Below are 24637 nucleotides of genomic sequence, written 5' to 3'. Positions count from 1 at the left end.
CCCAACAAACGCACCTGAGGTTAGCAAAGTCTCTTGCTGCCAAGGCATCTTTCAGCTTGAAGTTGCCTACAAGTTTTAGTTGATTGAGCCCATTCAGGCCTTCCGTAGGAAGTGAAGTTAATTCATTGAAACTTACATCCCTGAAAGGTGAAAGACACTTCAAGTTAACTCTCTAAGACACAAATCACATACAAATCTCTCCATCTGGCTTCGCAGACAGTTCAGCTGGGAGGGACACTGTGAAGCCTGAAAACCGGAGTTCAATCTCCCGAATCCACGTAGGAGAGAACTCACCCCTAAAGTTGTCTTTTAACCTCCCCATGCATGTTGTGACATGTACACATGTGCACATGTATGCACACACAGAATACATGTAAAAATAAGATCAAAGAAAATCTGTGCATATATATTAACATCATACATATTAGATATTTATGATTATATAATTTTATCTTATTTATGTATATTATTAGATAACTAAAATGAAGCTTAGATGTGTTAAAAAGATAGATCTAGCATAGTTCTTGACACCTAAGAAGCTGTTACTACATCATCACAGCTTAGCATTTATATAAGGAAAGAACTAGAGAAATATTCTGATGTGACCACAGGTTTTGTAGACCATTTACTCCTTATGAAACTGCTTTTACTTACAGGTTGGTGATTGTCCCAAGCTTCGCAAAAGCTCCACTGTGAATTTCACTGATTAGGTTCCTACTCAGATCTCTGCAGTGACAAGGGCAAGATGTTAATGATTTCAAATAAACACTCCAGACTCCAGCCAGTCACTCAGACTGCACTGTATAATCCGAGGTTGTAACACAGCATCCCTTAACCAGACCTTCCATCTTGCCTAACAACATTTCTCAGATGTTTACAGTCACTGCCTCTCATTTACAACACTCTTCCCTGTCGCATTGATTGTAGCTGGCAACTCTTTCAAACCAGTTGTGAATTTTCTCACTTTATCATTCTGGTACCAGTTCCAAAACAGCACCGATATGATATCACCTTTGATACCGTTAACCAGGGCAGGAAACGCCCAAGTCCTGACAAAGCTTAAAAAAATAAAATAAAATAAATGGGCTTCATATTGTTTGCCTTCTCAAAGCCCAAGAGAAGACTAATAATCAATAAGCAAACAAGAGTGCTCAAAAGAGCTTCCGATATCATTCTTTCTCAAAGCAGGAAATAAAACTCCTATCAATGTTAGAGCTAGCCCTACTTACAGAACACACCCTGAAAATTTCTGATACCACAGCATTAACAAACCAGAGAAATAGTGTCACATTTAAATTGGATGTTAACATAATAATAAATTAATATCACATGTCCTGGATAACAGAAACTCATGAAATGACCAGCTTTCAGTTGTCATTTATCAATGCTTTAAAAGTGATGGCAGATATGAGCTGCCCCTGTCCCCTGGAGAATGAACTCAAGAGCCTTGTGTCTAGGAGGCAGATGCAATGCCGCAAAGCCACAACCCAAACCTGTTTCATTTCTTAAAGGGAACCCACTAGAAAAGCAGATTTGGCCGGGCGGTGGTGGCGCACACCTTTAATCCCAGCACTCAGGAGGCAGAGGCAGGTGATCTTTGTGAGTTCGAGGCCAGCCTGGTCTACAGAGCGAGACCCAGGAAAGACACAAAGCTACACAGAGAAACCCTGTCTCGAAAAACCAAAAAAAAAAAGCAGATTCAATAGATGTAATTTCTCCTCAGTGTCAATTTTTCAAACCTTTTCTATATTTAAAAATTATTCATTAATTGAGTCCATTACATTTTCTGTTCTTAGTCAACTCCATATTCCCAGGATTAGTAGCGTGCCAGGCAAAAGTATGCATTTAAATTTAAGTGTTTTAAATGGGTACATCTGCTTCATATGAACTATATTTAACAAGACAGGTACTCCAGAACAGGGCCAGCAAACTTCTCTTTGTAAATGCCAAAGAGTAGATCTTTTCATCTTCTGTTTTTTTTTTCTTTTTTTTTTTTTTTCTGCTACTGCTCAATTGTACCACAGCCTGAGAAGAGCAGCTTAAATCAACATTTCCCCAAGAGGCCTGGCTGTGTGTCCACAATCTTCGTAACTACAAGAGGCTGCAGACAGCACACAGGCTGGGGTCGGCCTACTCTTGCTCTAATGAAGCTCCAAACTCGCTCAACTTGAAAACAAGTATAAACATTTCACTGGCTAAGAACCAATATCATAAATGAGCTATGGTGAAAAGTACCAAAAGTAGATCGTAAAGTATCACTAGGTAAAGTCTAAATGATGTTTATAAAATATCAAGCATGTTTTAAGTGTTATTAGTAACATGGAAATCATTGTGACAGTTTTCACTGTCAACTTGACAGAATACGGAATCACTTCAGAAAGGAGTGTCAATGAGGGACTGTCTATCAGGCTGCCCTCTGGGTGTACTCATAGGGGATTCTCTTGATTACATTAATTCAGGTGTGAAGAACCACTCACTGAGGGTGGTACCATGTCCTGGGTAGAGGACCCTATACTATATAGAGTGAAGAAGACTAGCAGGTCAGGCATCCATTAACATCTCTCTGTCCTGGACTGTGATGTAATGTGACCTGGACTGAGGTATCATGGGACCTGCATTGTGGCATCATGTGATCTGGACTCTGATATCATGTGACCTGGACTATGATGTCATATGATCTAGATTGTGATGTCATGTGACTAGCCTCTTATAGTCCCTGCCACCTTGACTTCCCTATAGTAACCACAACCTGGAATTCTGAACCAAAGGAACCTTTTCTTCCTTTTATCAGGGTTTTTTGTGCTATTTTACCACAGCAGAAGGAAACTGAAGACAATCATGAAATGTAAATTTATAGCTTGACAAAGCTTTGTCTTTAATAATCACAGACAAACTTACAGAATTCTTAGGGATGATAGGCCTTGAAAAGTGTTTTCCTTTATTAGGTAGATTTGATTACGCTGCAATGAACTAAAAAATAAATAAGAATGGGGGAAGAGAGGGAAGGTAGAGAGAGATTAATAAACAAGAAGGAAAAAATTCTATGTTGAAAAGTAATATTCTCTGTGAAGTTTTTTACAAATTCAAATATTTATTACACTGATCTTGTTGAAAGTAAAAAATGTAATTTCTTTATCTACAAAATGAAGAAATTAGACTAACTGATATTCTGCCTCAAGTTATACTGGGAAACAGTTAACTGGTACCCTATCTAAATTCCCACCGATCTTACTCAGATATGAGAGAAGAAAGATGACTAGTGAGAAAAAATTTGAGATCTGGCATGGCAGGCAGCAGAGGAAGGAAAAGTGGGGGACAAAAAGAGGAAGAGGAGAGAAAGGGGAGGGGATGCGGAGAAGAGAGAAGAAGAGGAGGAGGAGGAGGAAGAGGAAGGGCAGGAAGAGGGGGAGGAGGAAGAGGAGGGGCAGGAGGAAGGGGAAGAAGTGGGGGAGGGGGAGGGGAAGGGGGAGGAGGAGGGGGAGGGGAAGGAGACGACAATTAATACCTCTGGCATACTGGAAACTAATATTCAGATCTGTTCCCCTCAGTAGCCAGAATCCATTTTTCTGTTTTCTGAAATAACTGCCCTCCCTTAGAGATTCTGACGGAATGTCTAATAGATAGAATGTCTAATAGAAGAATAGATATACCTTTTCCTAGGCAGGAAATCAAAATTGTTAGAGACAGCAGAGTTAGTTCTATTTCTAGGAACATAACCTCAAATTATTGACATGCTAGAACTAATGAACCAGAAAAAAAAAACTCTATAACCAAACTTAAACTATGCCATAACAGAAACATAAAAATTGGATAAATTCATTTCAAGGAACATCTCCTGGGTAACAGAAAAATTTCCCATTGTTACAAAACATGAAAGAAATGGTCACTACAGTAACACATCAGACACAAGGACATTTTATTTACAGGAACTATATGAACCTCTGATTTCTTGCAACAATCCATTATAGGAACCGATTGGTGAACAGTATACTACAACAAGATAGGTAAGTCAAAAGCCAACTTACATTTCTTCCAAAGCGTGACAACCATTGAAACTTGGAAGGTCTCTTATGTTGTTGTAAGACAAGTCCCTAAAAACAACAGAACAACTTAATGCCATTATTAAAATGCTATAGTAAAAGCGCTGTGCATAGAAGCATGGAAAATAGCACTAAGGTCTTCCAAAGAGGAGAGCTGGCAAGAAAAACAAGCTTTGTTCTCCCTGACGTTCCCTGATCAATCCAAGACTTGAGATTTATAAAGTTAAAGAACACAGTGTTGAGTGTAAACAATATAAAATATGCTAAAATATATTAAGTTCTGCAACATATATAAAAGATAACGTGCATAACGTCTGTGTTGAGTAGTAAAGCTATAGATTTTTAGAAAATTTATATTTTCCAATACATTTTTATGTCATGTATTATGCTGTTCTTTAATTAAAAGGCTTTGCTACATCTTTTAGATCATGTATATGAAATTATGTCAGAGTAGTTAACGTTTGGTGTCACTGGGTTTTCCCTCGTGGCACTCATCATGTGTAAGTTAGGGGGTCCACTATAACATGTAATTACTCAGTCAATCCATCATTTATTTTGTTGTAATCTCCTTTAAGTACTTACAAATCAGGATCTAATTGTTTGTTCTGCTGAGAGCTCTACGTCTTCCCTTTTAATTCCTACGTCAGCATACAAATTTGAGAAAGCTACAATTAATTCATTCTTAACTCAAAAAAGCAGTGCTGCGGGATCTGCTTAGTTACGAATGAAAGAGAAAATGTGTGTGTATGTGGCGGGGGACGATGCCCAAGTGAATCAAAACAACACTAATTAGTCTCTTAGTTTAATTAGAGACTCCAAATAAAGTAACAAAACAATTAATACACGATAACATAATACACGATCCTAAAAATCAAATTCAGACGCACACCCCCTACCCTGTGAAGTGAACCCCTTACTTACATGAAAGAAACAAAGAAGAAATAATGAAACATCATTATTATGATCCATAACACATAATACCTTATGAACAACCTTATGAACATAGTGCACTCAAAACAAGTGAGCATCTAAAAAAGCACATGAAAGGAAGGTATAGGGAGAAGGAGAGAATAAGCCAACTCACAGAGTCCTCAGCATCTTCTGGTTTTGGCACAGATTATCAGGTATGCTGCTTATCTTTGTCCCTGTTAAGGTTCTGTGGAAAAACAATTATTTACTTAAGAGACAGTTCAAGTCGGGATAGTGCACGAAACGCCCCTCTTATATACAAAGTGAATGTTTGGACATTAGTGCATATGTGCCTGTGCACCCCACTGCCTAACTACCAATTAAAGGTAGGCATGTAGGAAGGCGAACTCTCGATCCAGCATCTGCACAACAACGAAAAAGAGCTGTGGCATAAGATTTGAACCCTGTCCAGGGAACAGCTTGAGTTCCCACAACCCGCCATCTTTCCTCACACCACCTAACCCATTTGAAACCACCCCGGAACCCGACGGCAAGTTACGTCTCTGCCTTTTCTTTCTGTCAGCCAGCTCAGCATTCTGAAGCATCACTCCTCTCCCCTCTGCCTCTTTCCCCATCTGTAGTCAATCACCAGTTCCAGCTATTTCTTCTAACACAGTATTCTACTATCTCACCCCTGCTCTCCCTTTCTTTTCTTTTTTGCTGCTATGCAGATGAAGGATGAAATACTTCAATATTTCAGGAAGCGAGCCGTAAAAGAATCTGATCATGCCCTTCGTTCCAGAAGAACTCCACTATGGACTGAATGCCTGGAGCACAGTTAACCGGTGTAGCTTGGGCCATGCGCTCACTGTCCTACATCTTGATCTCTTCACTGTACTCTTCTCACACTCCCTGGACCAATATTCTCAACATGCACAAACTACCTTAAGGACCAAACTGGAACTCTTTCTCAGTGCTTCCCAACTTCTTTTATTCCCTACATGAAAATCTTACCACTTAAACAGTGCACCATAGTAAAACTCCTACAGATAACAGCCCTGGGCTACTCCAGGCCCAAGCAGGCTACCTTGAGGGCTGACAGCAAAATCACAAAAGCACCTATACTCCATTCACAGACCAGTCACCAGGAATCTTCTCTATAGCCAGATGTACAGGAGCTCAAGATTTGGTCATTTAAAAACCTTGTCCCAAATAATTTTCCCAATGTCTCATCCCACATTCCCATTCCACTATAAACATGTGAGTCTTATCCATATTTCATCGTCTGCATGCCACCTTAGTATATTTTTGGTATTCCTTGTCTGATTAAAACTTGCCTTTCTAAGTGAAAGTTTCAACTCTGAGAAACTTGACATTACTTAATTTTCATATATTGCATCTCCCCCAAGGTGCCTTTTTTTTTTTTATGATCTAGATCATTTGGTCCTGCTTTTGAATTTCTGAAGTTCTGCTTCTAATTAGCCATTTAGTTGCTACTTCTCAGTAACCTTTTCAGATCCGTCCACACTGGAGGCTGCACTCTGCCTGAGCTAAATGACCTCAAGCCTAATACACTCATCTCCAAGCTTGACAGTCACAAAAGGAGTTTAAAAGAGTGACCATAAATCCATCCCCATCACTAAAGAGCACTGCACTCTGCAGCACACTGGACTGCAATGCTGTCTTTACGTAAGGATCACACATACAGACTCTCCAGATGGGCAGTTCCGGTCAGGTTGGGGAACCACTGCACCAGGCTTGCACCACGAATAACTCTGTAAGAAATTGGGAAGAGAAAAAAACGAATTTAAAACAAACTTTTTCTTACATAGTATTTTCATTTTTTTATCTTGAAATTACAACATTATAAACATATATAATGGGTTTTGTCTCTTGAAGGTTCTTAAAAATGTGATAATTTAGTCAAGTGTTCACATAAATAAGAATACTTTAAAAACTGTTAGAGTTATCCTTTGAAATGTCACATAAAGGGCAGGGAAAAGAAATTTGTTTTCTGAAGCTACAACAATACTAATTCTTGTTTTTTGTTTAACAAGCTGCATAAATATTCAGGTGTGTTTTTAAACTTGCATAATACTTACAAGGAATGCAGATCAGACAGGTTGTGAAATGCTGAGTTCCCCACAAAAGACAGAGGATTATCATACAAATGGCTGTGAAAATATCCAAAAGAGGCAATGTTTTCATATGCTTATGAGCACTCTGAGATGAAATCCATATTCCCTGTGTCCATATATCAGAAAGCCCGAGTTTTTTTACTTTTGTTGCTGATATCTGGCATTTCTCGACATAGCTGCACGTGATTATATATTCAAAGAAACTTTCAAAAATACTTACATAGTTCTTAACAGTGGATTACCACCAAATGCTCCATCAGGGATAACAGAAATAGAGTTGCTGTGAAATCCCCTAGGACGACAGGAGGAAACCACTCTGAAACCAGTTAAAACCAGAGTGCCCACTGCTGCCCAGCATTACATCAAACAGAATTGATAGCGTTAACATAAACATCATGAAAACTGAGAAACCTGAATTTTGAATTCCATTTTACTTTATTCTTTTGAAACCCACTCCTTAGCCAGGAATCTTATCGGTTCCTGTTGCTTCACCATCAAAGAACTTTACGGCATGAAGATCTACAGTGAAATAAGCTCCAAATCGCCACCGCAGAGGCCTGCATTTTACCTCTGCAATGTGAATTCTCAGTTCGTGACACAATCTCTGTTGTGCCATACACATGCCTATCATCGCCGCTCAAGACAAACCCAGCCTCTAGATGCTCCCTCAGTCCTTTCGCTTTTTAAGTTTTCCTACCGTTTAGATGTGGTCAAATTCCTTTCTTTTAGTGATTTATCTTCCAATGACCCCAGGCTTCAGTGAGATCTTTTCGTGGAATGATTTATTTGTCCTACTTATTCACACCTGATTTCTATATGGAAACAGTTATCTGCTGACATTCATGCTCTGCCTTTCTAGTGAGCTAAGACTGCAAGCTCCTCCAGGCAGACTGTACCTCATGCCTTTTAGTCAGGAGCATCTACTCCTGTACAATAATCTATGCTCACAACCATTTGTGCTAATACAGTCTGATTTGTGGACTGACTGTGCATGTGTTTGTATGTGTTATAGATCTATATAATGAGAAGAAGATGCTCCAAGAACTAACTACTAGAGCATTTAATGGTGAGCTCCAAGATGCTCATCATAAAGAGAAAAAGCAATACTTACAGCTCTTTTAGGCTGGGAAGGGCTTTAATAGCCTGAGGAAATTCATCCAAGTTATTATAATTCAAGTCCCTAGGAAAAAAAATCGGAGAAAATATCAAGAATAGTGATCAGCAGTCATAAACTGTAAGACATTCTGGTATAAACACACATTAAATGATCACAACCTGTAGTTAACAATCTTTCTCTCCCAACTACATTGTCATTCAAAACCCTATAGGAGCTTAATTTAATTTACAGATATTTAGAGAATATTAAATAGGAAAAGTTATCTTTATGCTTTTAGGTAAATAAATAAATAAATAATAAATTTGCAAGCTCAGAGCACTATCAGATCACATGGCCACTGAAGGGTTAAACACACAAATCTTGTGTCATTTCTCGGAAAATTTACCATCAAGTAGAATTTATTAAGCATCCACGTATAGGTGACAAGAGTATGAAACTTAGGCTTCCCTTGAAGTGGACAGCAGCTCCCTGCAATTCTGATATAAGAACTTGAAACGAGAAGCCAACGGAAAGACCAGAGTTGTTCTCATGCAGGTCATGAATTACTGACAATGGTATATTCACTAGGGAGAGATTAAGCCACAGTGATCTATAACAATGCAGGTCTAGTTCTGAGAGTGACTATATTTTAATTTCTCTTAACATAAAAAAAAAACCCATGATAGCATATGGTTATTGTGGCTGATTTCCGAATGAGAGAGAAAAGGAATTAAAAGTCAGCTTCTTTAAAACCTACTGATTTCCTTTTCTACATAGAAGGGAAAATGGTAAATAAAAACTAAATTAACTGGGAAGAAGACATTTAATTTTAATATAATTTGAATAGCATACATGGCCTAGCTTTTATTACCACCTAATTAAATATATCCAGCAGAGGAGACCTGAGTTTAGAGCTCAAATATCCACTGGTGTCTATTATTTGTTTTGACAAGAAAGTTGATTAAGGTCCTATAAAACTTGAAATCGTCTCAATAGCTCACAGTTAACTAGAAATTTCAGTTCAACAAAATACTACAGATCTTAAGTATTCCAATTAGGTCATCCAAAGGAGACATTCTCCAAATCTGTTTACTGTATTACAACAGTAAACATCATGCATCTTTAGATACAGGTAATAATGCAACTAATATAAATGAAAACAACAAAAGCGAACAATCTAGTTTCAATTACACACAGCTATACAAGGTCTGCTGGTTTAAGACTGGACAATGTGTAGTCCAAAGAGCCAGAATCCCTCTTCAGCTAGTGGGAACACAGCATCATGCAAAATTTTAAAACATTAATTTGTTACATATCAGCATATGAAAACACATGCTATTCCAACCAATTTAAACAATTAGCTAGGTTACTGAAATCATAGTGGAAAAATCAACAATAAATAGCAAACTATCCCAAATAGAATTAGGTTTTAGAAATGTCAAAGTTCCCAAACTGTCACAAATTTAACAAAATTAACATTTTAGAAAGGCTAAAATGGAGCTGCTTTTAATACATATTTGGGGAAGGGGAAAGTTTTAAGTTCACATTTAAGTACTAGTTTTGAATCATAAATTGAAATTATTTTTCACAAGTGGGTTATTAGATGGTGAAAACTGAGTTGTTAATTGAAGCTTATTAATAATGAGCTATTCTCAATGTCTTTCCTTCAATTGCAGTATGTTTAAGATTGCACTGTCCCAATGACAATGTGACTGTACAAAATATAAATGTACTTACAAAGTTTCCAGGTTATCTAGTCCATCAAAGCAGTGTTGACTGAGGCTTTTAATTTTATTGTTATGAAGATGCCTATGGGAAAAAAAACACCAAAATGACATTCACATTTCCCAAATGCAACTGTTAGAAGCTTAATGTGTCTAAAATGGTGCGGCTGAAAGCAATGGTATAGCTAAACATTTCCACACTCAATTACAGAAAGCTGACAGTGACTCCCTGAAGACACAATGCCAACATTAGGGGGCAACTAATGCAGAAAATGGTGACACACTGAAGATTACTTGATTTTCATTCATATCAAAATAAAACTTTAGATTAGCTCTTCCTTTACATGAAGCAGAGCACTGGTCCATTCTCTGGGGTGAGAAGACAGTATTATGGAATTTTATATCACTGAAGATGGAAATAGATTCTAAAAGAAATGAGACTGGTTAAAAAGGGGGGGGGGGCGGTGGTGGCACACGCCTTTAATCCCAGCATTCAAGAGGCTGAGGCAGGTGGATCTCTGTAAGTTCAAGGCCAGCCTGATCTACACATCGATTTCCAGGACAGCCAGGGCTACATAGAGAAACCCTATCTTGAAAAACAAACAAACAAAAAAAAAAAAAAAGAGAGAGAGAGAGAGAGAAAGAAGAAAGAAATGAGATTGTATTATGTCTTACTGAGTTTTGAAAGATGAAAGACATGGATAATCAAGAACTTTCTGAGCGGAAAAGTTGGAAAAAATACAAAACATCCTTTGAACTTATTGCTCTGAGCATTTCAAAACAGTTTCCCTTCCTTTAACATTGAATAAACAAATTCATTGTTAGGATAAAAACAAAGGTTATACAAAAGCAAAAGTTATAAAAAAAAAAGTATTTGGTGAATGATCCAATTTTTTTTAAAAGGTGATTACAAGTGGCTACTTATTTTTAAAAGACTCAACATCTATGACCAGGTATTATTCAAGAAGTCAGCATGTTTGACCTTATCAAGGGCAACTCCCCCAAATACTAACTGTCTAGAAGCAAGATCACTGGGCCACTTATATAATAATTTGTCACAAGAAACCCATCTTGCCCCCAAATTAACACAAACATACAGTAATAAAAGGGTTGGACACATACAGAACCACCAGGCTTGAAAGGTTGGTGAACGCAAAGTCAGGGATGCTGGAGATGTTGTTGAGAGCCAAGGTCAGTGCCTGGAGGGTTGGCAGGTTGCTGAGGGGACGCACAGGCACTTCCGTCAAGCTGTTGTCATCCAGCCACAGATGCCGTAACTGAACAAGCCCTTCAAAACTGTCCTCGGGGACTGAGGTAATGTGGTTGGCATCTAAGCGTCTGAGAAACAGAAACATTCACGGTGAGGAAGGAGTCAATTTGGAGATGACAGCTCTAGCACTTCCAAACAGAAAGGAGTTATAAAACCAGCCTGAACCATGCTGACCTCTCTTTATTTAACTGTAATAGAAGTCTTGAAAAACAACACAAATCTGAAACTTCCAAGATCAGTACATCAGAGTTCTTTCCTGGCTAACTTCATTATGGAAGGATATACTTATAACTCACAAAGCTCAAGCTGGGGATTTATGTTTCAGAGTATACCTACCTGAGTTACAGAAAGAGGGCTAAAGAGATGGCTTGGCAGTTAATCCTGTGCCCACATACATGCAAACACACTGACCCAGACACACACACACACACACACACACACACACACACACACACACACACACACACACACACCCCACATGAAAAAGATACAGAAAACAAGAAAAATGAAGCTGAGCAAATAAACTACTATACCTCCAGTGTTACAGTACAGCCAATATTTTAGATTGAATTTAACTGTTACTCTGATTTGATACCAAAAGGAAAAATAAGTAAATGTTTACAATTTTTCAAATAGCAACAAACCCATTTCAGTAGATTCTCAACTACGTTAGCAGATCAGTTAAAACATGTCCTATTGGTAAAGTAAATTTCTCTCAGTGCTAAATATTTAAGGTTGCCAAAAGTTAAGTCACTCACAAAGGGTCAGACTGTTCACAGGAAAATTAAACTTCTGCAATCAACACTACTATGGCTTTAAGGTTTCATCTCTTTCAGAAAATTCTGGAATTCAGGGCCACCTAATTAACAGGATTATTTAATGTTTAAGTCTCCATCTAAAAACCTGGAAGCTAAATCCCAAGTATTTCTTTCTGTTGCCATAACCAAGTATAATTGTTATAATCACTTTTCAATACAAAGACAGCCTGGTGTTAGCAGGATGAGGAGCTGTACGAGCCAGGAAATCCTAGCGTTCCTCATAATCTCTTGCTGATGTTTATCACATGCATTCCTGTCTCATAGCCTTGGACCTCTCTGTGAAAGTTAGGGAAGAGAAAAAAACTGATAAAAAACTCAATGGCTTTTTTTTTTTTTTAAGAAATGGCATCTGGCAACTTTAAAGTACAAAACCTTCTGAGTTTTAAAGAGATTTCCCTGCCTTCTGTCTTTTTATCCTGCTCCAACTTCAGCCCCTACCATTACTGCCACTTTCAACTGCAGGCAACTGCTGCTCTCCCACTCCCAGCTACCTGCTCTCAGCTCACACATTTTCCGTCCTGAGGCAGTTAGCAAGGGCTAATGACCATGGGTCCTTGTGGATATCTAATGGGCAGCTTCTGATAGCATCAACACTGAAGAGAGATCTTAGGAAACTCCACTAGCCATAAACATCTTTAGGTTTATATATTCCCTGGGTATTTCTAGAGCTTATCCATGAAAAGATACTGGTATCTTCAACATAGCAGACTGGCAATGTACTAGAGACAGAGCTGCTTAGTTGTTTCGCTGTTATTTATGCTTTAATGGACAGATAAGAAAGCGTTTAAACACACAGATACAAGCCATAACCTCCGGGAACCCATTCTTGGGAAGAAGACACTAACCATAGTCATAGAGATTAACCACACAGTGTAACTGAATTACACTTGTAGATGATTTGATTAGCTGCAATTCCCTCTACATTCAAACTGACATCTTGTTAGACATAAAAGATGAAATGGTATGGTAGGAGGCACTCTGTGGGTGGGAGATGCACAGAGTAATAAATGACAAAGTGAACAGAGTGCTTAAAAAAAAAATGCAGCCAAGTAAACGGCAGGGCGGGGGACGAAAACCGACGGACACTGGGAGCAGCAGGAGCTACCAAAAATGTACACGGTTCGGACAATTATCTTTAAAAAGATGATATTTACACTGGAGCCTAAGGAATTAGCAAGGGCAAGCAGAAGTTGAGCAGGAAGTGTTTTAGGCAAAGATCAAGGCCAACAGAGACAAGCTTGGAAAGACCACCCAGCTCCCTGAAGGTCAGAGTGACGAGAACACAGGGGTGGAGGGAGGGTCCAGGGAAACATGCCTGTGACTGTAAACAGAGTCCAGAATACACAGGCCCCATAGGTCAAGAGAGAGACTTGGGTTGTATTTTGATTACAAATTAAATTTCTTCCCCAGTTTCTCCCTGTCACAGCAGTTTAAGTGTTTAAATTACTTATTTTATCAGTGATGCTAAATTGTATTTATATTTAATAATGCCCAGAGGCACTTCTAAGTAAGCCAACAATACTTTACAGAAATCAAGTCTCCTCTATAAAATGTTTCATTAAATATGACAAATACCATACATAGTGAACATTCAGTACTAGCGATACACATTCCTATGAATTCCCCATCATATACCATCAACCAAGTGAGTCTGAAGTAAGAAAACAATGAAACTCTCATTTATGTGAAAAAGTAATACAGTAGTGAAGGCACAGATGCTATCTCTGCTAAGTTTTCCAAAATCAGAAAAGTGCACACAAGTAAGAGCACAAACAGAAGAGCTATAGAAAAAATGGTACCCTGGGATATGAAGCTAAAATGAGTAAAAAGGACTTGTGGAGTCTTGTAAAACAAGGGATTCAAGAGTTTAATCTAAATACCCAATTCATGTGGGCATCAGCGGCACACCTATAAGGGTAAAGACTTATACTGAGATCAAAGCTTAAAGGAAAAATTTTAAATGTGGTTTCTTGTAACTTGGTGGTAGACAATTTGACGAGTATTTGAAAGGCTCTGGGTTCAATCTCTAACACTATAACCAAAACAGAGAAATGGGGCTGTGTCCCAGTGACCTACACTATTAACAGCCATCCTAACAGACCAAGAAGCAGTATAATGGACTGTTAGAGGAGGCTAAGCAGCATCCTATCTCACAGAATGGAGAGATTATGTGAGCTTCTGCAATGTCCTAATATCAAAACTCCATACAGTATGTATATATTACTTTTAAGTCCTAAAAAAATCCCTTTCTAAAAGGTTAGCAATATAGTAACCATATTTTATCTTGAAAATGTATATTGTCAATTCTCAGGAATGCATTTTAGCCTTAAAACACATCTTTTAATTTTTTTTTTTTGCCTTAAATAAAATTATAGTGACAAAATATTACTGTAAGGGGCCTGGAAGATTTCACATCATTCTAACAACTTGTCACCTTGTGGGATCTGACCAAAGCCCAAATGACATGAGTCAGTGACCAGCAGGACCACACCCTGAGACTGACTGCTTGATCAGTGGCCTTCCATTTAAACGTTAATCTCACTTCAGAATCCCAAAGATGGGACTTGTGGGCTCAATGGATCTCTTTGTTCCTCTTTCCAATGTGGCCACATTGAATAAATCTCCTTTTCCTGCTTCCCACTATTAATTTGACTTTCTTTTTTTTTTTTTCCCCTCTGTGTAGTTTTGCGCCTCTCCTGGAACTCACTTTGTAGACCAGGCTGGCCTCGAACTCACAGAGATCCGCCAGGCGGTGGTGGCGCACGCCTTTGATTTGACTTTCTTAATTGGATTATTAAGGACAGGTGGCTGAATCTGGCTTCGAGCACAGTTTGTGAGCCCATGTTCTATAACTGTCCTAGTGTTGAAACAATCTGTGATCAATAAACAAATATTCTGTGTAATCAAAAGCTCTTTTCTAACTTTTCAATAGGGCAAATATTATAACAGACTTTTAAAATATTTAAGAAATCCAAGGGCATTTCATCTTTGAGATCCTTTAATATTCAATATAAATTCGATGTAAAGAAAAACTACCACAGAGCTCATTCTGACTGCCATTTTAATATTGTGCTCTGGTAATGACTTTGTAAGAGGCGGTTACAGTAGCTATCTTTTTATTAATACTTACAATCCACTCTGACTTTCTAGTCACCATCAAGCATGCACTTATCTCAAACACCTTCTGGTCAATTTCAACGCCTAATGAACTTTGTTCTTTTCAAGGTCTGTGGTGAAACCACAAGGAAATCTTTACCGTAATTCGGGTCTGAAGATCAGATTTGAAAACTGACTCAAATGCTGATAAGGCTGTTTTACACCAGGGTAGAATTTCAATGATATCTCACTTGACCACAACACCCACTATGCTAACAAACCCGAGAACACTTCTTTCTTAAATACAGCACGGCTGATACAGAGCTCCTCCTACAGTTTCTGTTACATATGAAAGCAGCATGTGCACGCACTCACGCGCGCGCGCGCGCACACACACACACACACACACACACACACACACACACACACACACACGCGGAGGGAGGGGGTGAATATTTTTTGAGTTGAGTTTTTATTCTCATAACAATTTGAGATGATTTGAGCAACTGTGCACCGAGTACGAAGCACCCTGAGCTTTGGTTAACTCCAGTTTCTGTACCAGCGCCACTTCAATTCACCCATCTTACTAACAAACACCACATGCTCTGGAATGTACGTGCTGACCACAAGTAAGAAACAAGCTGCTGAAATTTTCTTGGTAATTTTTCTGTCCTGAACTTGAAAATGAGATTTTAGTTTTCTCTTTTTTGCCTTAGAACTAGGCGAAATAATTGGTCCTTTGATCATTAAGTCTTGGAAAACAATGATTCAATGTGAAGGTCTTAAAGTCAAATCAATTAATTGTAAAGTACCAAAAGAAAACAGGACCTATTTAGGACATTCAGTGAATTTAGATCTGGAGGAGATCAGACCCCTCCCCCCAAACGCCTCCTTAGTTGCAGAGCTTACTTAGCCAAACAGTTCTGTAAAAGCAACTTGTTCTAATTGACTCATTCTGAGTCAAATGTGCTCTGTAAGCAACAAATCCTTCTATTCCATAACTTCCCCGTTTTGTAAAGTGAACTATTTAATATGCATAATCTTAACTTCTATCTGAACTAAAACTTCAATGGCCAACACCCAGGGTACTCCCTGTTTGTGACAGACATGATTTAAAGTTTAACTTTTACAACCTGTGTTTTATTAGTATGTTTTCACTCTAACATTCATTTCACACTGATTACTAGTATCTCTGCTAAGAAATTCAAACTAATTAGGCTTCTGGAACAGGTCTGTCTGGTTTTGAATCCCCACTGTGCCTTTACTAGCTATGTGCTATTGGGCAAGTTACTTAAAATTCTCTCTACAGTCATTTGTTCATTACTTATCAAGAACGCTGTTGTAAGAAAAGCATTCAGAATCATATAAAAGCCAAGTTCTTTGTATATGAAGAATGTAAAAACGCAAATAAAGTGGTATTAAAAAAAACACTCAAAGTTAATGACTGCTCATGGAAAAATCCAAGAATTAAAAACCTGCATATGCCATATAAAACCAAAGTTTTATCAAAAAAGAAAAAACCTGGGAAAGGAGTGAGCTCAGACAGCCAAGTTATCCCCAAAATGTATTTCAAGCCCACAGGTCAGATGCTAAACTCAATTGATACCAATTACTGAATTGCCTAACCCAGAATCATCGTGGCTGTCAGGACACCAGACACCAGAACTCCTGCACATTTAACTCTGGTTTCAGAGTATCAGCAGCCATGTACACCCTACACTCACAGATGTTCCCCAAGCCAGAGTCAAGAAAGTACACTGAAGGACCACTTTATGCCTCACCAAAGAATATTTTAATAACAGCAACTGGCCGTCCCCATTTTCATCTCAGGGAAGAGGATAAAGCTCATCTGGCCTTGGGTTCCAGGCCCTTACTCTTGAGCAGCTACAGTGGCCCTCCAATGACCCAAGAATGCAGAAGACAAAACACTACTTACAAAGACTGCAAAGCACTCAGTCCATGAATGGCTTCACTGGGTACTGTTCTCAACTGATTATTCTGGAGTGTTCTGGAACAAAATTTTTGGTTTGCGATTAGTAAGTCATACTTTTTTTTCATAGAAGAATATGGAGTCATATTTTTTTTTCCCTAAAAGAATTTCTAATGGCATCGAAAGTGGGGTGTGTGGAGTGGAAAGCATCTAGGGCGAGAAAACTGCACAATGTAAAAAAGTGTTTGCTCTAAACTCAGAAATGAAATGGATGCTGCTATCCTAGGCCATTTCTTAATGCTGCTGCTGGGTGACCGCATTTCCAGGGGTTGTTTCATTCCTGGGCACCCTAGGATGTTCACTAGGATGCAGAATAAATTCATTGGGGGGTCTAATTAACAAGCCTGTCAGAATTTCTAATGCTTTCTCAAAGCAGAAGAAAGCAGAGCCCAGAAACCTGGGCATTAGCCAGAGAAAGGCAGTTTGCAAGGAGAGCAGACATTGGGCCTTTAGGGAGAAGCCGCAATGGCTTTGGTGCCTGCAGGAAACATTATTACCCCTCAGTCACTGTAAAGCCGGGACCTAGAGAACGGAGGCAGAGAGCTCTCTGGAAAAACGAAATCCTTTCCATTTCTACCGAAAGCCACGCTTGTCACCACATCTTGTAAGAGGATCACCCAAAAGCACAGAATCAGAGAGGTCTGGTGACTCTGCCTGAGCAGTCGCGGCAAAAGGGGAGGAAGGGGTGGCTGTCAACCCACCCCATCTCCAGGTTGTCGCACTCCAAGCTCCTGCATGGTCAGAAGTTTCTCTTCTGATCTCTGACTATCTTTATAAATCATGGGCAATTTCTTCAGCTCTAAAATGCTTTTTTAACATGTTACAAACCTCTCTCCCTTTAGGGTGGACTAATTCAAAAACCCCTATAGCTATAAAGTCAGTAGAAATGAAACCCTACCAATAAAGTTTAAATGTGGCTTTGATTAAATACATTAGCAGCACCGAAAGTCTGTGATGCCCTGGAGATCAGAATACTTACAATTTAGAATTTTAACCTTCGTTATCTAGACCCACGTTTGCCCAGACCAACCTCCAGCCTGCTCCACTGCCCATTGGCCATGCCTTAAACCTTTTAATCCTCAACTAAAAGAAACTGTGCTTAACCTAGCTCCAAGCATGTTGACTCTGCAGAAAGAAAATACACAGCCAGCTGTGAAGCTTGAAAACTGCATACTTACAGGACTTTGAGCTCTTTCAACCCAGACAAGGCTTTGGGGTGGATAAAAGAAAGGTCGTTGCCAGCCAGTTGTCTAGAAAAAAAGTAACAAGAGAAAAAAAAAACTAATTCAGAGTTAAAATTCAGAATCCACAGTAACCTAACTGTGATTAAAACTCTGTACTAAACATTTCTCAAGACGACAGGACATTAAACAGGGACTTAAACCCTTGCTAAAGCAGTCCCAAGATTCTTCCAATGAATTAAGTATGTCTAGAATTTTTCTTTTTAACTTCCAATACAATAATTTAAGTAGGCACATTTTTATTCTGGTGAGGTCAAGCAAGCCAAAACACATTAAGCCAAATTAAGTTTGCTATTCACGGTCACTCTGCAGCTTGCAGTGTTTTCTGGGGGCCTCGTAAATACAGCCTACTAGTCAGCAGACAGGAGTGTTTACACAGAGGGGAGCAAACCAGTCTGTCAAAGAAGAATGCTTTCAGGAGGCAAGTCAGCTTGTTCTCTCCACAGAAACCCAGGACACCATACTCCAGACAAAAAGGAAGAGCTGTTGGGAGCCTAGATTCCAAATAAAGGCTGGAAAGTAGACACTTAAAGAAACTGTAAAATAGAAAATTTAAGTGGGAGTAAAGTGAATAAAGAAGGATATGAATTCCTTGTACCCTTTGCTCATTTTTTCATCCCATTTCCTCAGGCCTATAGCTCAGAAACATTAAAAAAGGAAAACAAAACAAAGCGGAAATAAAGCAGAAACTCGTATAAAATCACCTGCAAACAGGTAACCTGGAAAACTGTTGCTAAATATGGACCATTAACTGGCAGTTCTGCCAGAGCACAGTACTCTCCACTTCTTGATTCTACCAGGGTAGGTCTTTCAAGCAGACGGATTCTGTAACTGATTTTTTAAAAAATAGTCTTCCCATGTATTCAAAGGGAGCTTGAGATACTCCTAGTTACAATTTAGTTTCAATTAATTTTTTAATTTATAAAACAAAATTTGTAATTTCTCCTTCAAGCAGGTCTATTTCCAGTCAGACAGTACATGCCTGTACTCGGGAGGCCGAGACAGTACAATCTCAAGCTGAAAGCCAGCCTGGGATATACAGTGAGACCCTATCTCAAAACTGAGAAAACAGGAGCTGGAGAGATGGCTCAGCTATCAAAAGCACTGGGTGTTCTTCCAGAGGACCCAGGTTTGACTCCCAGAACCCACAGGACAGTTTACAACTATCAGTGACCCTAGTTCCAAGGGGTCTGATGGCCTCTTCTGATGTCTGAGGGCACCAGGAAGACATGTTAGTATACGTACATACATATAGACAAAACACTTCTACACATTAAAATAAAATATCTAAAAGAAAAGAAAATAATTTCCTCTGCTCTCTCTGGTCACTCTGTAAACATCCTATATCCCTGGGCTTCATTTAGTTTATTCATTCACAAATCAAGTTCTAGTTGCTACTGAGTGCTAAACATTCAACATCCTCTCCCCCTTCTTTAATCGGCTACACTTACTACCTTGATTTTAGGGACACAGGGAAAACATCTTCACTAACTACAATTCAAAGTAATGAAGGTCTGAAATTCTACCATAAGTGCCTTGTTTTCTTCTAAGGTTTTGTACCACTTAAAATGCAAACAGCATTAGAAAACCTGACTCCACCTGAGCTCTGGTCCACAACCAGACATATGTTCTGAAGACGGGTGGAGTAAAACAGCTCAGAAATCCCAAAGATACATATGATAAATAATTTCATCAAAGTAAACACTGCCACTCATTGTGCCCTCTCATCCTAGGAAATGTACTACATGCTTTCTGAGGGAACTGTACTACATGCTTTCTGAGGCTTCTCATAATTTGGTTCTCACAACACACTACTCGATATCATCAGTCTTTTAAATGCCATCTAAAATGGTACCATGGCCTAAAGATTCTGAGTAGACAAAGCCAAGTGGCCTCGTTAAGTGATAAGTGACTTAAACTTTGCAAACATTAGCAAAACTTGAGCTATATTTTATAAAAACCTAAATTAAAAGAAAACAGCACTTAAGCTCAATGAACTAGAAGTAGCCAACAATAACTATGTATGCGTTCATGATAAAAAAAAAAAATTCTTTTTCTTTACTTCTATGCTGGTCCAATAAAATCTCCTCTCTTGCATTTCCACAGTGGAGCTTCTGAACCATACCTGGTGGACAACTGCCTAATTTATGAATTGTTGTTTGCCCAAAATAAAGTTTTAAGGGGTTGGAGAGATGGCTTCAAAGTTAAGAGCTTGCACTGCTCTTGCAGAGCACCTGAGTTCAATTTCTAGCACTCAATGGGCAGCTCACAACCTCCTGTGACTTCAGTTCCAGGAGGCTGTCACACCTCTGGCCTCCACAGGCACCTGCAACTCATGTGCCTTACCATATTCAGACATTTGCCTACAAACACGGCTAGAAATAATAAGCATTAATCTTTAGGAATTCATAGTTTCCTTTTTAAAAACATCATGGCCTTTCACCACTGAGAATTAGTATACAAAACAAAACCAAAAAAAGAAATGAAGAGGACAGCATTAAGCCCTTTTCAAGGCAATCATTTCAAAATGTTTCTCCTCTTGGTCCCAAACCAGTCAGCTTCAATGCTACATCATCTAAACCCTTCATCTTATAACCTCACTGCTACTCTTTAAATATCCAATGGTAGTGCTTCTTCCCTTGACCTACACTTAAATACAGCACAAAACTAAACGTGGTCACAGGCTACCTTCTGGCTGTTTATTGCGCACAAGTCTCACAGGCCAAGTACAAATGCTTCTCGGAACGGAGTACACATCCCACACTTTCACTACCACCTACGAATATGCCACATCGTTGATGTTCAGTTGAAAGCTCCACTCTGGTCCCATTAACCCCCATCCCAAACCCCACCCCTCTCAGAGAGCCTGACAAGCAGCAGCTCCTCCCCCGGAGCTGTTCAAGACCACACCTACAGGGTATTTAAGCTCAGGTCACTAGACCTGCCTTGTGATTTCTCCTCCTCCCTCCCCGCCCACCTCTGGGGGACTTGAGAGTCACCGGAGTGCTTCGCTCAGATTAAACCTAGTTCTTTACTTTTTAGTTCAGCTTGATCTGGTTTATTGCGTTGGCAGAGAAACCCACTACCAGGGTACAAAAAACACCTATCAATTAGGTACAAACATCTCAGCTGGGAGTTTACTGGCTGTAAGTATTCTCAGATGTCTCCCTCCACCCCTCCATTAGAGATGTAGTTGAGAGCTTGCCTAACAGGGGCAAGGCCTTGGGTTCAATCTCTACTACAGCCAACAGAACAAATAAAAGGCAGAGAAGTTCTTTGCAAACACTCCTTGTGCCAATACACAGCTTCCTGCAACCCACCTCTGTGCAAGTTCCACATAAGCAATGAACGGGTTTGCTCCACTCCAGCTCCCTCATTAAATTCCAACTAAGGATGTTCACAATTGTAACACACAGTATTTGAAAGACCACATTTTCCAAGCTCAAACTGCACCAGAAGGGCCATAAGGGGCAGTAGCCATCTTAACCCAAGAGCCTCAAATAGTCTTGTAACCTGGCTCCTCCCAGCTGTCTTTAAAACCTGTGTTAAAAGCTAGCATCCGCCAAAACAGAAATCCTATAAACACAGTGAGCTTTCCAGGATCCTTCACCTCTTGCCTCTAACATTAGCTTTTACTGTCCTGATATCTGTGGGCCTCCCTTGAGGAATTTAACATGCTGTGCCATGACCATGAGAAAGAATGCTTCATTAATTCATCAAGAAGTGGCAAAATGCAGAACACCTGATTATCTTGTCAACAAAAAAGATTGTTTAACCACACTAGTCAAAATATTTGCTTCCTTTCCCTCAAGTCTCTGCCCCTTTATAAACTATGCGAACACTAAAGTGACCTGGTTTCAAAAAGCATTCCACTTCTCCTGGACTTATCGTTAATAGAAATGATACAATGAGCCCTGTGCATGAGGCTTATCCTGAAACACAAGCCCACAATGCGGAGATCTGAAACAAACACCATGAGTGTGCAGTGGATGGGCTATAACGCTACAGATGACTTTTGTTTCTTGGGAGTAAACACACCGTGTGGAGCCTTCAGGAACGCAGCTCCCGAAGTTTACCAAGCTGCTGTGTTAAGAAATGATACACTTTGCAGCTTCAGCGCTCACACCCTCCAGAACCTTTTGGCAGCTTCAGCGCTCACACCCTCCAGAACCTTTTGGCAGATGCTGAGTATTCATGGTCTTAGGAGCCAGCACTTCTTGTGGCAGCACAACTTGGGAGTGCTTCACGTCCTGAAGTTCGGATCCAGTCAAAAGCAAAGGGACAGGCGTAGGGTCAAGCGCCCAGATCCTTAGGAGACAAACACCTAAGGTCTTACCAGGCGCAGAGGTCAAAACAGATGGGATGATGTAGATGTTCTTTCACTTTCATCACATCATGACAGCAACCCAGCTTTTCTAAGGAACCAGAGAAGTTAGGTGACTTGGCAAAAATCACACAGCTACCAAGTGGAGGAGCCAGCATTCTAGTGCTTACCTAGCTGCCTTGCAATGTTTATCAACTTGTTCCTGACCTGAGGTGCTTCTGTGGTGTCACCAAAAGATTAGGAAATCATTCTCGGAGAGGAGAGGCGGAGCACTATGGACTTGAGCAAGCTAACAGCTTTGTTTGAGTATCAACAGCTCTCGCCCAGCAGCCCAAAGTTGACAAGCTCTGCCTCTGCATGAATAGCTCTGAACTGCAATTATGGGGGGATTTCCCAGCAGATTAACAGTACATGCTTCTTGAAGCCAAAGATGCCCAGAGGGGAGGAGATGAGAAAGGGACCCCTCAGCGCCCATGTATAGGGACTTTTACTAGAACTATGCAGAGTTTAGAGCGGTCTATTACCATTTTTGTTTGTTTTAGTAACTTTCCAGTAAAACTGAGGTGGCTGATACAGAGGAAGAATTATAACCAAAGATGTCTTAGCAAAGACCAGTGACTTCCCATTCCATGCCTGGGTTTGTACTTCTGTGCCACAGACAACAGTTGTCTTAGAGGCAACTTTGGGAGTCTCGCTGCAGGTCTCAGAAAACCTTCTCAATTCATTAAACAAGGATATTTATAATTTTTATCCCACAAAAATAACTTTATTATTAGTATACTCCTCAATGGCTATTAATTTCTAAGGAAATCTCAAGGTGAGGGTAGAGAGGGTAGATGTGGCATACTTTTCTGCAAATCGATGTTTACAGTCCCAGGCATCATGTCTCTCACTTGTGAGCCCAGTAGCTTCTGGCTACCAAGATAGAGAGAATAGCTCTACAAGGTTTCAAGCCACGTACTCCCAATCTTTCTGTTGTATGAGTTTAGGCTCTCATTATTATTTATCTGGATTGTCGCCATGAACTTCCTCAAGACTTCTGCCTCACCCTACTTAATTATAATACTGGAAGGGAGCTAGTGAGATGACAACAGTTAAGAGCACATGTTGCTCTTTCAGATGACCTGGGTTCAGTTCCCAGCACCCACATGGTGGTCCACAACCACCCATCCATAACTCATTACAGGGGATCTGACTCCATCTCTGGCTTTTACCACTACGAAGACATGTGGTGCACATATATACATGTGGGCAAACACATAAAATGAATATTTTAAAAATATGCAATACTATGAGATTTAAATCTTTAAATGTACAATTCTAATAAATTTCTCAAAGCCTCCCCTGCTGAATTTGCCAGACTTTCAACATAACTTTCTTCTTTTACATCTTAATCCACTGTTCTTATTTCCTATAATTTAGCACTTGTTACACATCCAAACACACCAGGGTTTCCCTATACAACTCATCACTCACACCATTTTTCTTCACCTGTAATACCCCCATGTTCCAACCTCTGCCAACTGGAATCATGTTGACTGCTTGAGTTGAGTATTAGCAGTATGAAACCACTTAACATCACCTTCCTGTGGGGTTCCACAGGAGTCTTAAATAAAACTTTATCACTGGTGCATCTTAGTTTACCTCTAGATACTATTCACCTCCCCCACCTCTATGGCATTATGATGTTCCTTATGAGTGGGGACTAAATCACATTAGTTTTATATTCTTGCACTAGAGCACGCATATGGCACATATGCTGTAATACCTCAACTAAGGCCCAATATAAGAATCGGAAAATATAATATTGGTTCTTAAAAAATTTGGAAAGCTACCTGATTATCTTTCCTTTTCTGTTCTTTCATTTCTACTCCCTCAATCTCCTTCATACTTTTCACAGGAAAGAAGTACTTGGCTAGACTTTAAGGTAGCAGGTGCCAGGACAACTATCACCTCCCTTATTATATGCTACAAGTACTAAAGAGGAGCTA

General features: G+C 39.5%; 1 protein-coding gene across 5 annotated transcripts in view; it reads right to left on the bottom strand.

Moving 5' to 3' along the window:
• The window catches only part of Lgr4 (leucine rich repeat containing G protein-coupled receptor 4), a 100331-nt gene that overhangs the window by 7068 nt on the left and 68626 nt on the right, over positions 1–24637 (bottom strand). For all 5 annotated transcript variants that reach the window (XM_052726122.1, XM_052726123.1, XM_052726126.1 and 2 more), the window contains exons 3-15: positions 18260–18331; positions 17028–17099; positions 11030–11245; positions 9921–9992; positions 8199–8267; positions 7308–7379; positions 7052–7123; positions 6656–6724; positions 5125–5196; positions 4026–4091; positions 2899–2970; positions 655–726; positions 15–140 (exon numbers count right to left, since the gene is read on the bottom strand). In XM_052726122.1, the coding sequence (XP_052582082.1) occupies positions 15–140; positions 655–726; positions 2899–2970; positions 4026–4091; positions 5125–5196; positions 6656–6724; positions 7052–7123; positions 7308–7379; positions 8199–8267; positions 9921–9992; positions 11030–11245; positions 17028–17099; positions 18260–18331 (1122 nt within the window). The remainder of the gene's footprint in view (positions 1–14; positions 141–654; positions 727–2898; positions 2971–4025; positions 4092–5124; positions 5197–6655; positions 6725–7051; positions 7124–7307; positions 7380–8198; positions 8268–9920; positions 9993–11029; positions 11246–17027; positions 17100–18259; positions 18332–24637) is intronic.

This window comes from Peromyscus californicus, unplaced genomic scaffold, assembly GCF_007827085.1.
Source record: "Peromyscus californicus insignis strain IS unplaced genomic scaffold, ASM782708v3 Scaffold_7__1_contigs__length_154581171, whole genome shotgun sequence".
Lineage (NCBI taxonomy): Eukaryota > Metazoa > Chordata > Mammalia > Rodentia > Cricetidae > Peromyscus > Peromyscus californicus.
This window is presented reverse-complemented; position numbering and strand designations above follow the sequence as displayed.